This window comes from Marmota marmota, unplaced genomic scaffold (assembly GCF_001458135.2).
Source record: "Marmota marmota marmota unplaced genomic scaffold, marMar, whole genome shotgun sequence".
In the NCBI taxonomy this organism is placed as follows: domain Eukaryota; kingdom Metazoa; phylum Chordata; class Mammalia; order Rodentia; family Sciuridae; genus Marmota; species Marmota marmota.
Genome location: NW_026000185.1, coordinates 10,789,324 through 10,806,271, shown reverse-complemented (window position 1 = coordinate 10,806,271; position 16,948 = coordinate 10,789,324). Strand labels below are relative to the sequence as shown.

The 16,948-nt window shown below is 39.2% G+C and overlaps 1 protein-coding gene across 3 annotated transcripts in view; it reads left to right on the top strand.

The window, feature by feature from the left end:
- The window catches only part of Parn (poly(A)-specific ribonuclease), a 145,374-nt gene that overhangs the window by 30,927 nt on the left and 97,499 nt on the right, over window positions 1-16,948 (top strand). For all 3 annotated transcript variants that reach the window (XM_015491075.2, XM_015491073.2, XM_048789529.1), the window contains 5 exons: window positions 9,177-9,220; window positions 10,467-10,509; window positions 11,688-11,763; window positions 13,782-13,892; window positions 14,537-14,606. In XM_015491075.2, coding sequence (XP_015346561.1) covers window positions 9,177-9,220; window positions 10,467-10,509; window positions 11,688-11,763; window positions 13,782-13,892; window positions 14,537-14,606 — 344 coding nt within the window. The remainder of the gene's footprint in view (window positions 1-9,176; window positions 9,221-10,466; window positions 10,510-11,687; window positions 11,764-13,781; window positions 13,893-14,536; window positions 14,607-16,948) is intronic.

The window sequence follows — 16,948 nt, the reverse complement described above, 5'->3', positions numbered from 1 at the left end:
TATATATATATTTCTATGTATTTATATTATATACATTTATATTACTATATATTATATATTATATAATAATTTATTATATGTTATATTATACATATTACATATATATGTAATATATATATATTATATATATATATATAAAATATATATATATATATATATATATATATATATATTATATATATATTTAGTTATACACAGACACAATATCTTTATTTTGTTTATTTATTTTTATGTGGTGCTGAGGATTGAACCCAGGGTCTCACACATGCAAGGTGAATGCTGTACCGCTGAGCCACAACCCCAGCTCCTATCCCCAACCCCTTTTTATATTTTATTTTGAGACAGGATCTTGCCAAGTTGCTGAGGTTGACTTTGAGTTTGCAATCCTCCTGCCTCAGCCTCCTGAGCTGCTGGGATTACAGTTGTGCTCCACCACATCTGGCAGAAGAAAGCATATTCTGATTTTGTTGGATGAAATATCTGTAGATGTCTGTTAATTCCATTTGATATATAATATTTTTTAGGCTTGAAGAGTCTTTGCTGAGTTTATGTGTAAATGACCTATCTATTGATAAGGTGTATTGAAATCATACAGTATTATTGTATTGGGGTCTGAGTTTTTAATTCAAATAGTGTCTGTCTTATGTAATTAGCTGCATCAATGTTTGGGACATAAATATTTACTATTGTTACTTCTTCTTGTTGAATTGTTCCCTTTACCAGTATAAAATGACCTTTGGTCTCTTCTTATTAATTTTGGATTGAAGTCTGTTTCCTCGGATATGAGAGTAGATTCTCCTGCTTTTGTGTGGGGGTTGTAGGCTCCTTTTATATGGAATGTCAATTTCCATCTTTTCACTCTCAGCCTGTGGCTGTCTTTGCCTGTTAGGTGAGTCTCTTCTGCCAGCCTATGTCATTTAATTGGGGAGTTGAGACCATTTACATTCCATGTTATTATAGAGAGATGTTTATTAATTCTTTTCATTTTCATTTATTTCTAATGTTTAGTTTAGTTCTGTTTCTTGTTTGCTTAGCTACCCTTCAAATGAGATGTGTCCATTTGTGAGCTTGGGTTGGTTTTGGTTTCTTCTGTGTGAAGTATTTCTTTAACTATTTTCTGTAGTGCAGACTTAGTGGTCATGAATTCTACTAGTTTCTATTTATCTTGGAAGGCTTTTATCTATGCAATTCTGAGGTATAGCTTTGCTGGATATGGCAGTCTTTGTTGACAGTTATTTTTTTCAGGACTTGGAATACATCATTCTAAGCCCCCCTGGATTTAGAGTCCATGCTGAGAAATTGGAAGTGATTCTGATTGACTTGCCTCTAAATGTGACCTGATGTTTTTCTCTTGAGGCTTTTAAATTTCTGTCCTTGTTCTGTATGTTAGGCATTTTAAAATGGAGAGGTGCTTTTTTGATCTTGTCTACTGGAGTTCTGAATGCATCCTGTATCTGGATATTTATCTCATTTTCAAGATTTGAAATTTTTTCTGTTTTATCCCTGCAGAGATTCTCCATGCCATTAGCCTGTCTTTCACAACCCTTCATGATTCCAGTGATTCTTTTTTTAATAGACTATTGACTTTTTTTTTAAGGTAGTAACTTTTTTCTTTTAGTTTTATTCATTTATTTTTATGTGGTGCTGAGGATTGAACGCTGTTCCTCACACATGCTAGGCAAGCCTTGCTTTACCACTGAGCTACAATTGCAGCCCCTCCAGTGATTCTCAAATTTGGTCTCTTAAAGTTGTTCCAGAGTTCTTGTATATTCTGGTCATGGATACTTATTTTCTTTATTTTAACAGTATCTGAATGTTCAAGAATGGCTACTTATTCTGTATGTTAGGCGTTTTAAAAATAATGTATCATGTCTTCCAGCTCTGAGATTTAGTCTTCAACATGGTGTATTCTAGAGAGACTTCCACTGAACATTTTATTTTATTATATCTTTCATTTCTAAAACTTCTGTTGGTTCTTTTTCTTTTCTTTTCTTTTTTTTTGGTACCAGGGATTGAACTCAGGGGCACTTGACCACTGAGCTACACCCCCAGCCCTGTTTTATATTTTATTTAGAGACACTGGTCTCACTGACTTGCTTAGCACCTTGCTTTTGCTGAGGCTGGCTTTGAGCTCTTGATCCTCTGGTCTCAGCCTCCTCAGCTGCTGGGATGACAGGCATGCACCACTGTGCCTGGCTGTTAGTTCTTTTTCAGTACTTCATCTACTCACTGAATTTCTCATTCATTTCCTGACTGACTCCCTTTACTCATTCAATTGTTTTTCTGTGTTCTCTTGAAATTCATTGATCATTTTTATAATCTTTTTTTGAGTTCTTTATCTGGTATTTCATCCACTTTAATATTTTTGGAGTCAGTTTCTGTTGAATTATGAACTTTAAGAGTCTTTGTGTGACCTTGTTTTTTCATATTTCTTTTCTTTTTTTTTTTTTTTTTAAAGAGAGAGAGAATTTTTTAATATTTATTTTTTAGTTTTCGGCGGACACAACATCTTTGTTTGTATGTGGTGCTGAGGATCGAACCCGGGCCGCACGCGAGCACTCTACCGCTTGAGCCACATCCCCAGCACGTTTTTTCATATTTCTTGTGTTGGTTTTTGTCTAGATGTTGTTGTGCTGCTCACTTCCACTCTTAGGAGTAGGCCTTTTCCAGTCACAGCCTTCTCTTGCCAGTGTGCCTTGAGTGGCCTAGGAGAGACCCCCTGTATGTGTGGTGTCTGCAACCTTTGTGTTAATTCTTTATGATTTTGCCGTAGGAGTGGATGTCCATGAGTGGGACCTGAGGGCCATCCCCCAGCCATTCCTGCTTGGAATCTGGTCATTAATTTGGGGTTGTATTAAAGTATCCGTGAGGTTTGAGGATGGTTAATGTGTGTGTGGAGCACGTGTGCTGCCTCTTGGCTGGGTTTAGTTCAATAGCCAAGTCTTTCTCCTGTGAACTTGTAGTGTCCTTATAGATTCCCAGCGCCTCACAGAAAAGGGGGAAGCAAATAATAGCAACAGCTGAAGCTAACCTTAGAGCAGTATAATGGATCCTGATGCCTATGACATCTGCAACACCAGTTACCACAAAAACAGGATTGGTGGGCCAGCCCTTGCCAACAGCAAAAGCAGTGAATAGCTGTGAACTAGATATGGCATTAAAGTAAACAGAGGGTGTCAACTGTGCCATCCATGGCACTAATAACTGCAGCAACATGAATGGTGGGGGCAGGAATTGTGTAAACCAAATAGTTCTAAAAAAATGGTAAAAATAGAGTTCATTAAGAGAAAAGAAAATGTGGTGGGAGGATAAAAGAAAGTTTAGAAAGTTCAAAATGTAAACAGGCTGAAGAAGGGTAGTAAGTGATGACTACAAAGGAGGAGAAGGGAAAAATGGGAAAAAAAAGTAAAGGGAGAGAAAGAGAATAAAAAAAATTGTTGGAGAAGAAAGGAGAGAAAGAGAAACGAGTAAAAATAAAGCAAAACCAAAGAAACAAAAAGCCCTAACTCTCAAAAGACAAGACAAGGAAATAACCATCGTAAAAATATGCTAAAATGAGAAAAAAAGAAAGTTGTCTGTGTGTGTGTCCACAAACCAGTCTGCGCAGCAAGAGCACACGCATGCACACACACACGGAAAAAGACTTGAAATGAAACAGAAACAGTGAAGAATTGTCCCCACTGAGGTAGCCAGCAGTGCTGATGAGGATGGATGGTCACTGCCTGTGCATGACTGTCCTGCTTGTCATTTCTTCCTGGACTATGTTTTGAGTTGGGGAGGGTCGGGGTCGGGGCTGGAGAGAGAGAGGACTGGGGGTTGTTAACATCTTCTTCTTTTTGTGTTGCTCACCCAGCTGCCAGCTGGAGTGACCTAAAACTGACGCTGTTTGAAATCATCGTCAGCTTCCCCTAACCAGTGGGATGTAGGATGGAGTGGGAAGTACTGTCAGTTGACGTTTCTGTCTGGACAGTCCTGCTTGACAGACCAGGATAGGACTGCTGCACAGTTCTGAGAGGGCACTTCTGGGAGGCCAGGGCTTAAGTCTGATCAGCCTTAGGGACTTTGCTTGGTGACATCTGCTCTGGAGAGATTTGGTTAGCACACTCTGTGGGCCAGGCAGATGCCATTTTTGGCTGTGAGTCTGGATCTCAGGAGCCTCCCAGGAACTCTCCTGTGTGGCAGGAGAATCAGCCCTCCCCACCTCCCACATACTCAGCTGCCGGTCTTGTCCTTGAGTGCATTCACGCCTGCATATGCAGTTTCTCCATCCTTATCAGCTGTCCCATGAGCCACCAGGCTCAAAGAGAAAGCAAGTCACACTCCCTTCTGTATTTCTGATTGAATCTCCTTGGGTACAATCTTTTCTGTGTCTTTTTCAGTCACTTTCTGCTAGGTACACCCTAGGCCACCGGGTAGGCGCTTGCCAGGACAGTATGCAGTGTTTGCTGTGGTCTCCTGGGCTTCTGGCAGCAGCGAGCTGCAATGTGGCCTCCTCAGCATGGCTCCTGGCCTTAGTTCTTTGCCAGTTGAAAAATACAGAGCACTTATTAGATAGCAGTTTGCTGTGCAGCCTCTGGATAGCTAAATTCAGGCTGCTTTTTTTCATCTACAGATTTTTTTGTGCCAAATTTGTCCATTGTGTTTCTGTGTGTTTATCCCTCCCCTCCCTGGGGAACCACACTGCTGCCGCCGCTACTGCTATCTGGCTCCGGTGTACTCTCTCTTCTTCTTTTTTTGATGCACTCAAATTTCTGAGACCTTAAGAGATGCTGACTGTCTGATATGGAGTTTCAGTGTACTCCCTCCCTCACCCACCTCACTGAGAAGCAGTAGTCCTGGTGCTTGAATCCCAAACCACAGAGCAACTGGAAGTGTAGCCTTCCTCAAATTCATCACCTTTAATCTCTGGTTTTATGAAATTCTTGGTTGCCTCCTGCTCAGGGCTTCCCTCAGCTCCTCTACTGCCCTGACTTTGAGCCAGGTAAGCTCACCAGGCATGAACTCCTCTGGCTCCCCGTCAGGCTCTTGCACTCCTGCTCCTAACTGCATGACATCTCCCTTGCCCCCACCTTCACACAAGGAGTCCTTCATACTCCTTTCTCTCCATGTTCCCTGTCTTTTAGTGATATTGCCTACTTTTTTTGTTCTTTCTAGATATACATGACAGTAAAGTGTATTTTAACATATTATAATACATGTAGTATAACTTATTCTAAATAGGATCCCATTCTTGTGGTTGTACATGATGTGGAGTTTCACTGTGGTGTATTCATATATGAACATAAGAAAGTTCTGATTCATTCCACTGTCTTTCTTATTCCCGTCCCCCTCCCTTCCCTTCATTCTTCTTTGTCTAGTCCACTGAATTTCTGCCCCCCTTATTGTGTGTTAGAATCTGCATATCAAAGAGAACCTTTTGTTTTTTGGAATTGGCTTATTTCATTTAGCATGATAATCTCCAGATCCATCCATTTACTGGCAAAAGTCATAAAATTATCCTTTTTCTATGGCTGAGTAATATTCCATTGTGTAGATATATCACATTTTCTTTATTCACTTATCTGTTGAAGGGCACCTAGGTTGGTAACATTTCTTAGCTGTTGTGAATTGAGCTTCTGTAAACATTGATGTGGTTATGTCACTCTAGTATGCTAATTTTAAGTCCTTTGGGTATATATGGAGATGTAGTATAACCAGGTCAATGGTGGTTCCATTCCAAGTTTTTTGAGCAATCTCCATATTGCTTTCCAGGGTGGTTGCACCAATTTGCAGTCCCAGATATTGGCCATTTTTGTAACTCAACTGTAGACACCAACATTTATCTCTAGCCATGCTCTCTCCCAGATTTGTGTGTGCATTTCATGCTAGACTCTGGGATTCTCCTGCTGGCTTGCTCTCAGATGGGTTGTTCATGTGTCTACATGAGATATTTAATTTTCACTACCTTTCTTTCCTTATACTGTCTCCCAACCATTTTTCTCTTGATTCCATTAGTATAGGTGATTCTGAGTATCCAATCCTTTTTTTTAAAATTTTTAAAAAAATATTTGTTTTTAGTTTTCGGCGGACACAACATCTTTGTTTGTATGTGGTGCTGAGGATTGAACCCGGGCCGCACGCATGCCAGGCTAGCGCGCTACCGCTTGAGCCCCAGCCCTCCAATCCTGTTTTTGATATCAGTTTTGACTCTTCCTCTGTCCCCAGATCTGTTCCATTACAAAATCTTAATGATCCTATCCCCATGCTGTTTCTCATGACTGGGGTCTTTCCGTTTTTGCCGCAGATAGCCTCATTTCTTACCTGCAGTTCAGCAAACTCCAGGCTGAATTTTTTTTTTTTTCTTTCGGTATTCAGCCCATTCTTGAAATCAGAGGTTGGCAGTCTTTTTCTGTAAAGGTCCAGATAGTGAAATATTTTGGGCTTTCCAGCCTGTATGGTCTCTCTGGCAGCTCTCTGTTATTTTGTAGCTCCCAAATTATCATGAATGTATAAATAAATGGGTGTGGCTGTGTTGCAATAAAATTTTATTTAAAAAAATAAATGATAAGCCAGATTTGGCCTGAAGACTATGGTTTGCCAATTCTTGCTTTAAAATGCCATCAGATGAGGTTAGTCTTTTGTTAGTTCTGCATTGGAAGACCCTGGGGAGTTTAGTCTTGTTTACTGCCCATTTCTTAGGTCATGTTTCCCCATTAGCAAACAGAACACTCTTCAGAAGAGTGCAGCCCAGCCCGCTGGGTGTTGTGCATCTGTTGCTCCCCTTGTCCTAGTTCTTAGCCTTCAGGTTGCCACCACTCTTCACGATGACTTTATCACCCTTTGGAATACAAAAGCTCCATAGCTGTAACTCTCAAAACAAGTATGATGGGAATAGATTTTCATTTTACCTTTAAAGACCCAACATTTGTTTTAGATCAGCCACTTCTTACTGGCCAAATAGACCAAAGTAGCAGTTCTTCTCCTGATTTGTTGACCTTTAAAGCAATGAAGTTATCAGTAAGGAAAGAGGGGAGTATATATAATATTGTGCCAGGTGTTTTGAATACCAAACAGAGCTTGTCACGTAGGAGGCAGTAATATTGATTTAACAAAAGAGAATATTTTGACTGTGCTAGTGTTTTAAATCTTCTGATGTATGACTCTGTCCATATCATTGACTCTGATTAAAATTTTCAAACACTCTCACCTTGTTTTTCTATATAGTTGACTCTTTAGCCAGGCGTGTCAGACCATCTCTGATTGAGCCCAACTTTCTTGTAGTCTGAGCACTTGTTGTTGTTCTCATTCTTTCCAGCCACATGGGCTCATTTCTCCTCTAAGAAGTGCTTTGGGTCGTTCCGTATCTGTGATCTTGGTATGATTTCCACCAACTTGAATTTTCCCTAGCTTTCCTCAGTGTTTGTAGTCCATGATTTCACCTTTTTTCCCCCCAAGGCCCAGCTCATGCCTCCTTCATGAACATTCCCCTGCTTGTTGCCTTCATGCCCATGAAGGGATTGTTTCCTTCTCAGAGGAAGAGGTGCAGAACTTGGCACCTCTCTGGTCCGTAAATTCTGTCTTGTGTTGTACAGCGTAACCCCTTCTTCTTGGTGGTTATCTCCTCAGGCAAGGAGTAACCTTGTCATTGTCCAAGTGTCTGGCAGAGTACTTTGTATGTGAGAATTAACAAGTGTTAACTTGAATCAAGTTCTAGTAGAATGAAGGTGATTTGGTGTGCCACAGGAGGTGGGATAGGATAAGCAGTTCTAGCCCTTGCTTTCTTACTATGGCAGTTTTTTAAAAAAATATTTTTTTTAGTTGTCGATGTACCTTTATTTTTTCTTTCTCTCTTTCTTTCTTTCTATCAATCATCTATCTACCTATTTATTTATATGCTGCTCTGAGAATTGAACCCAAGGCCTCACACATGCTAGGCAAGATTGCCCTAGGGACTGGGGTTGTAGCTCAGTGGTATCTTGGTAATTTGCTTATTTGTGTTCTGTCATTGTCAAGGGGAGAAAATGTTTTTTCTCTATTTACCTTTGGAAGAAATCACGATAATAAATGAGGATGGTAGGACTCTTGGACTAACACCAAAGTTTGCATTTAAAGTGTACTAAAGAATTCATATTTTGGAGCTTTTAGGTCAGGAGAGTTTCTTCTTAGGAGACTTCTTGGTACCTCAGAGTGATCTTTTAGCAAGTGTCAGTTTAGAATTCTGCTGTATGTTATTCCTGAATTTTACTTTTCTCTGGCTTGTAAAACTTTGCAGTGGTATTGAGAGTTGACAGTGACGGACATTTTTGTTTGCCTTAGCATTGAAACCACTTGTTCATGTATTGTCCATTAATTTAACAATAGCCATTGAAAGGCTGGTAAATATTTCAAGCTAGCTAAATACAGTCTGTACTTACAGGCTTGAAAAGCTAATTGGAAATGGCAGTTTCCTATGAAGCATGAATAACTTTGAAGAGAAGTGTTGTTTATAAAGGGTCAGCAGTGTGACTATACAGTCTAGCATGGCAATTATGTATGTAAATGAGTTAATTCAAAATTGGAGCACTCTCCTGTCTGCCGCAGACTTCCTGATCAAAATAAACTTGGGAAATTAATTTTCTGACTTAGACACTTGGTATTAGTGACACTTTAGCAATTTTCTTGTACTTAAAGAAGGAGTCATACATAATGAAAAGTCTGTATTTTAATTGTGGTTTTAACTAACAAAGATTGTCTCAGTGTAGGTGTAAGCTAGTTTACAATATATCCATTTTCTGTATAAACCACTTAATGTAAATGACAGTGCTAGTCTACTATTATGATAAATTTGTGTAATGGAATACAGCCTGTTGGCTATTACTGGAACTTCCCAAGCAGTTTCACAGGCCTCTCAGATCTACAGCTTTCTACATATAGTAGAACCCTCCTCTTTTCTTTCAGTCATATAATCCTTATATTTGACTGTTTTGTTATGCCAAGGTTAGTCCCCAGATCATGTGATTCCCAATCAATGAGGAAACTGGAAGGTTTTTAAGATGTAATTATTACCTGGAGATGGGTTTTACCGTTTAGCTTAAAGCCTCTAGGAGGTATAATGGTTTGTTTGAGAGGAAAGCTGTGCACCTGAGATGCTTAAGTCTATTTTTAATACCATGGGTGTATTTGGAAAATGGTAACAAGTCATTCTCTGTATTTTTTAGGACTTAAATGAGTTTAAGGAGCTGACAACATGTGTTTTCCCCAGGTAGGCTTTCTTTAAGTCTCATCGTTCATTCAAAATAGTCACTGTTGGTTGGGTGTTGGGGGGGTTTGTGAACTGAAATCAAATTCCATGTATGTATGAGTTTGTGAAATGAACCCAACTGCTGTTTTCAATAAAAAATAAATAAAACAGTCATTGTGACATACATAATACAAACAGATACATGCTAATTTATGAAAATCAATGGACCCTGATTAGAATCCAGTTCATAAAAGCTGGGAAATGATTTAGTCTCTCTAACTTTGGAGGAGTTGACTTTTTAAATTTATGATTGGTTTTGTTGTCCCATTAAATCAGAGTCTGAGCTGGGTGGGAAGGCAGCCTATGACTCCTCTTCTGTTATCTCACACCTTTCCCTCTGAAGGGCTGGTGAGGCTTTCCTAAAGTGGCTGTGGTCCCTCACATCCCTGGCACACACCTTGTCTGTTGAAGTACCCTGTTGGGCGTCTGCTCTGTCCATTCAGACTAGGGAGAAATTTTTTCTCCACTTTAAGTCGGTGCCTTTGCTGCTGGTGTTCTCCACAGTTGGTAATTACATCCTAGTTCTGATGTGTCACATGTCTGATAGATCACATGCCCACCCATTTGAATAGGGACTATTTCTGTCTTACTATTTAGTGTTCACCTTTGTGTGAAAAGAAATAGAGAAATATAGCTTTCATATTGGTCAGAGAGTCTCTTTCTCTATTTAGTATTTTTGATTTTTGAAACAGAATAGTAAGAAATAACAACAGCATGAAATTACTGAATGTAGAGTTGGGCTCCCTAAGAACTTATTTCATACCAATCTGGGTAAGTAGCAGTAGATAGTAATGATTTAGGAAGGTTAGACCTACACCAGTATTTGAACCATGCGGAAACAGGGGGATGTTTGACTTGCCTTTAAGGTTGATAGAGACCACACACAGGGTGCAGACGAACCTGGAACTGATTCTCTTAGTGTGTCAGAGCAGGGACTGACCTGCAGCTGTCTGATGAAGTCACTGGTGATAGGACTTGACCCCAGGTTAATGTAGCAGTGATTTCACTGGTAGCCTCAACGGCTACTGTGCTTGGTTCTTCTCTCCATGTTAAGTGTATTATATGTTAAGTATTTCATGTATTAGGTGTATGTTAAGCATGTTAAATATGTACTGTATGTATGAAATTATTTTAAATATTTGAGTAAAATACATTTTGAACATTGATACAAATTATGTTTACCTTATTAAAAATATTTTGTTTTCAGACTCTTGGATACTAAATTGATGGCCAGCACACAACCTTTTAAGGTAGTGTTTAAATTTGAACTATCACTAATGAGCTATACTTTGAAATTTTTTGAATTGCTATTATTATCTTTGGAATTCTGGTCTATCTAAATGCTATTCCAAATATATAGAAGAAAAAAGAAGAAGAAATAAAGGAATAAAGAGAAAATGGAAAAAAACCCCACCCAAATATGTAAAAATGTGAACAGGGGTTGACTTTGGCTAGTGGGATTATGTGAGTTTTTTTCTTTTTTCTTCAAATATAATTTTTAATATTAAATATATTATTTACTTTTGAGTATGTTGCACATGTGCACAGTTTTTTTTCTTCATTTCCTTTTTTGTACATATTTGGGATAAATTTTCTAATCAAGGAAATTTAGATCATGGCATAATCTTTTGCTACTTTATGAAGAACTATTTTATATAATTGATATGAACACCAGAACAGCATAGCTTTCTGATGAAAGGTCTGTAGATGTTTAATGCATCTGTAAAAACCTTCCATTTGGTTTGCTTTTTTTTTTTTTTTTTTTTTTTCCTGGTAGTGGGGATTGAACCTTGGGCCTTGCATATATGAGGCGAATGCTCTACCTCTGAGCCACATCTCCAGACCTTTTTATTTCATTTTGTTGCAGAGTCTTACCAGATTGCCCAGGCTGGCCTCTAACTTGAGATGCCCTTGCTTCAACCTCCTAAGTTGCTGGGATTATAGGCATGAACCACTGTAACCTGATGGTTGTACTTTTCATAGAGTGAAATTAAACTTGCTTCTCTTTTGCATTTAGTGAAAGATGACTTGTTCTTTAAAGAACACCAGGGGGCAGCACCAGATGCCATTTGTATGCATGTCCCAAAAGTGGATTTTTTTTTTTTTAATCTTTTTCTTTTTAGTTATAGATGGACACAATACCTTTATTTTATCTATCTATTTTTATGTGTGCTGAAGGTTGAACCCAGTGTCTCACACGAGCCAGGCAAGTGCTCTACCACTGAGTTACAACCTCAACCCAGAAACACTTTGTGTGTGTGTGTGTGTGTGTGTGTGTGTGTGTGTGGTGCTAGGGATTGAACCCAAGGCCTTGTGCATGCAGGGCAAGCACTGTACCAACTGAGCTATATCCCCAGCCCTGGATCTCTTTACTGTATGTTGCCTGTTGATGATGAAGTGCTGTGCCTCTCTACTTCCTCATTTGCAGGATATCATTAACAACACATCCCTTGCAGAACTGGAAAAGCGGGTAAAAGAAACACCTTTCAGCCCTCCTAAAGTTGGTAAGAATACGAAACAAACCTGAAAACCATCCAACTCTTTGTGATAGTTATGATGCATACTGTAGAAGAAAGGTGAATGGCGCTAGAACTATACTGCACGTTTAGATTTTGGCCAAGTTAGCCCACTCGTGCCCTGTGTTGAATTACTGTTTTCTGAAGAAGAATGGTCTTTAATTTTACATGTGTCTTATGTTAAAAGAGTTGGGTAGGCATTCATTGAGAAATTTGGCAACTAAAGCTTCAAGGCTTTTATTTCCTAATGCTTGGAGTTCTCCCAGAACTTGATGTGACCTTTTATATGGTACATTGTTTAAGCAGAGGCAGAGTTGGTGTTTAATTGCCAGGAGTAGAATGAAAATATATTTTCTGTCTCAGAAAAACCCAAGAACTGAGTTTACTGATGAGATTAAAGGAGAGCTCTTGTCCCTGTTTCCTTTTAAGCCAAATTAGGAAGTGGAAATAGCATCCAGGGAAATCAAAAGTCAGGGGGAATGTTCCTTGTGGGATGGAGGTGTTTAGCCATGTCCAATACCACCAAGGTATTTGGTGATTCTTCTGGGTGCTACTTACGTGTTCCTTTTAGCCTAATTATGTATGCTGCAGACACTGTAGTTCTCTTTCCTTTAGCTGTGGCCCGAAAACTTCTCAATACATAATAGGACTAATGGTTCAAAACTGATAATGGCAGGTATTAAAGCAGCCAAGATTACAGATATTTGCTTTCCCTTCTGGGTTAGAGTCCAAGAAAGAAATTAAGAAAAGGGGTGGGGAGGGGGAAATAAAACCTAGACCTTGTCTGTAATAATATAGTAATTGATCGGAAAATAATGTGTTTCAGCTTGTGGTAGTATTGGAAAATATTAGGTGGCTACTATGTTAAAGGCTTTAAAAAAAAACTTTTTAAGCCTCATATTTAATACGCGGTTAAAGAATTCTTCTTAAGGAGCATCATATTGACATGAAAACAGTTGCATTCTTTTCATTGTTCATTCATGTTTTTATTCTGCCTCTTTCACTCTCATTTCTGAATGATTCTAGGAAATAATATAAATTTATGAGTGATAGTTTTATCCTGTTATTTCCATATATAATTCTGGTATTGGGAAGAGAATTTAGTCTAAAGCAGGTGGCTCTTCCCAGACTTTATCTTCTCAGCTTCTGTGTATGTCAGTGTGACAAAAGAATCATGTTATAAAATGGTCTTTGCTATGAAGGGGCCCCATGATCTAAGGGCCATGTTACAGCAAATTCTGATCTATTTTTGGAGTTGTTGTGCTATTGTCTTTAGATCTCCAAGCTTGGACACATAGTGGAGGACATTGTTGACTTTGAGTTACCAATACTGAACTGGAGTCTTTCATTTTGGGGGAAGAGTGTTAACAGGCTACTTATAGAGAGTATTTACTATGCATTTACCATGCACCACACCCTAGGTAAGATCTTTCCTTGCATTGTGTTGAGGAGGTTTGGTTGTCATCTCCATTTTACAAATCTGGAGCCAGGGGTGAAGTGACTTGCCTAGGGTCACACAGCAAATTGTGGAGCAGAGATTCAAGCTGAGTCAATGTGACTCCTGAGTCCTGCTGTTACTCTTTGCTGTGTCCTGATGTTATGATCTTATATAGGGAAGAAATTCCTTTTCTTGACCTTAGAAAGCAATCAGAAGAGGAATAATTGTCATTGGGTGAGTTATGCATGATTGTGAGCAGCTCCCACCAGTGTGGGATAAGGAGGCCTCTAGTGGGGTCTTTGGAAATGTATTGAGGCATTTCTGTTGTCTGCACCAAAACCCTCATTTTCAGTCACTCGATAGTCTCTGTGTGTGTGTGTGTGTGTGTGTGTGTGTGTTAAGGTCTTGTATACAGAGAGTTAAAACATAGAAATTTTTCTCCTGCTTATTGAGGGTATTTTGCAGCACATGTTAATGAAGTCAGGATTTGGCTGGGCATTATGTCTAAACTAGTCTTTGTGTTTCATGATGACCTGGGGAAAATGATTTTTTCCTTTTTTCTCTTCAGAAAGTGCAGAAGGTTTTCCAAGTTATGACACAGCTTCTGAACAGCTCCACGAGGCAGGCTATGATGCTTATATCACAGGACTGTGCTTCATCTCCATGGCAAATTACCTAGGTACTTGTTAAAAAGGGTTCTGTCATATGCGTTTCTGTCAGATACACAGTGGGCTCGAGTGGATCAGCGCAAGCTGCTGGGGCAGACTACCATAGACTGGGGGTTTAAGCAACACGTTTGTTTCTCGGGTTCTGAGGCTGGGAAGCCCAAGATCAAGGTGCCAGCTGAGCATATTTTGCTGGTCTGGTGAGAGCCCACTCCTGGTTTATAAATGGCTGTCTGCTCAGACCCAGACACCCTGTGGTAGAGAGCTGGGGGAAGAAACTCTGTGTCTCTTCTGATCAAGTCACCAGTCCCCCTAACTACCTCCAAATACTGTCTCACTTCCAAATACCGTCATGCTGTGGAAAAAGCTTCCACATGTGAATTTGAGGTGAACACAGACATTCAGTCTGTAACTCTGCCATTTTCCAAGGATCCACTTGCCCAGTTAGAAGTGGGAGGGTCTGAGGTAGGAGTTGGAGGAGATGGGAGGGAGTAGGCAGGGAGGAGCCACTGACATGCACCTATTGTCAGGTGCCTGGTCAGTGAGAGTACCTTTTACCCTTGTAGAACCATACTGTTGATTTACATGTGTTTTTGTCTGAACTTTCAGACTTTGTCCATATGACTGTGTATAAAACCCTGCTTCTTTTCTTCATTAGGTTCTTTTCTCAGTCCTCCAAAAATTCATGTATCTGCCAGATCAAAACTCATTGAACCTTTTTTTAACAAGTAAGTAATTAGAGGGACTCAATCCCCTAGTTCTCTCACCGCTCTTGGAATGACTGGGAACAGTAGTGTATTTTTAGATCAAATATTTCTCATCTCAAGTAACATATGTTTCTAGAAAACAGAAGTTGACCTTTTGGGAAACAATTAGTTAAATATATTGGCTAAAACAAAAAGAGAAAAGGAAAAAATATTGGAAACCTTGCCAAAGGTAGTATGTCTCTTTCAAGAAAAAGAACATGTGGATTTTGGCATTTAAATTTTCTATCAGGGACACATGTATACAGTTGGTCCTAACCCTTAGCAAATTTTGCATGTGGGATTATTATTTATGCTTGCATTATTATCCACTCATATAATATTCTTTCTAAGATGATGTTAGTTAGGCAAATGACTTTAGGGGTAATTAGTGAAGTTTTGATTGTCACTGCATCCTGATTCCTCATCTGAGTGGGCCCAGAGAAGTAAAGGCTTGCTCATACATCTTCATTGTTGTAAGAAGTTATTGTGGGACTGGGGTTGTGGCTCAGTGGTAGAGTGTTTGCCTAGCACACGCAAGGCCCTGGTTTGATTCTCAGCACCACATAAAACAAAATAAATAAATAAAATAAAGGTATTGTATCCAACTGCAACTGAAGAGTAAAAATATAAAACAAAAAAGAAGTCATTGTGATTTAGGGAGAAGTCTTATATTTGGAGCATTTAGAAAAATCTCAAGGTTATTACTTGAAGGTGTAGTTTGTGCTCGATTGGCAAAGCTGAGACTGAAGTTACAGATGTGCTCCTCAGGCAGGCTGCAGCTTGGTTCTGTGTCAGACCCCTGAACTTTGTCTTTGCCTCAGCTCTCTAACAGGGCTGGTATTAGATTCTGTGTGAGCCAGGCAGCCCACTCCATCACCACTGGAAGAAATAACTGTTTCCATGTTGGGTTGGTTACATCCTTTTCTTACACTGTATGTAGTAGTTATAGCCCTGTCATTGCTTTACTGACTAGCAATACCAGTTCCTTAAGATATCTGTAAGAATGCTAGTACTATAGTGCTGGGCTTCGGCGGCACACTGCAGAGACAGATGTTAACTCCAAACACCTGGATTCCACAGACTCTGAGTTAGTGAATTTCATCATACTGTAGCTGCTGCTGCTCTTTTTTTTGGGATGGGACGGTTTGAGATGAGGTACCCAAACTGACTTTGAACTCCCAATTCTCCTGCCTCAGCCCTCTAAATAGCTGGGATTTCAGACATGCACTACCAAACCTGGCTTATGATTATGATTATGATTTTTGTAGATGGACAGAATACTTTTATTTATTTATTTTATGTGGTGCTGAGGGTCAAACCCAGTGCTTCACACATGCTAGGCAAGTACTCTGCCACTGAGCTACAGCCTCAGCTCCATGATTATTATTTTAAAAATCTTTGTTATTCTTTTCTATAGACATAGAGAGATAATGTGTATGATTGTCAACATCTTTCAAATCGGATTGGGTAACAATGTGGTTTCACCTCTATCTACCTCCAAGTGGGGATTGGGCTTCCACATATGAATTTTGGTATGGGTACCAACATTTAGTCTGTAACACTATCCTTTCCATAGGATCCACTCATCCACTAAAACTGGGAGAGTTCTGAGGTGGGAGTTAGAGGATATAGGCGGGGAGCAGGCAGGGAGGAGCGTCTGACACCTGTTGTTAGGTGCCTCTTGTATATGGGAAGTTGATTGTGCTAACCACTGAGTCCTTGCTCTCTGTCCATTTCCTTAAAGGATTTTTTAAAAAGCTTTCTTAGAGCTCTTAGGGGCAGTATTTGTCTTTGTAAACTTCTGGAAGTGTAGCTTATGCTGTAGACTGTGGAAGCCACAGGTGACATCAAATGTGATTCAGGTCATGGCCATTCCTTACATGTTAGGTACATGATGTTAAATTTATTGTTCTACAGTGTTTTTCAAATGGAAAATGTTTTCTCACTTGTAAATATTTGAAACAACAAGGGTGCTTTTCCATTAAATTCAAGTCCTTATAAGTCAGGTGATGGATATAAACTGGGTGAGATACAGGCTAACATCTGATTTGTCAGTTATGTGACCATTGTGCAGATTGAATGTTGATAAGAAGCTTTGTTATGACTTTATATGTTGATTGATCAATCTAATTGCTAATACTGTACAGTGCTATTTTTCAGAAGAGTTGGACACTAAATATATTTTTTTATTTCACTTTTCAGATACTTTTATCTTTTTTGGGGTGGTTGGGCTGAACCCAGCACTTCTTAAATATTAAGCAAGCACTGTACCACTGAGTTACACCTTCTGATATATATATATATATATATATATATATATATAT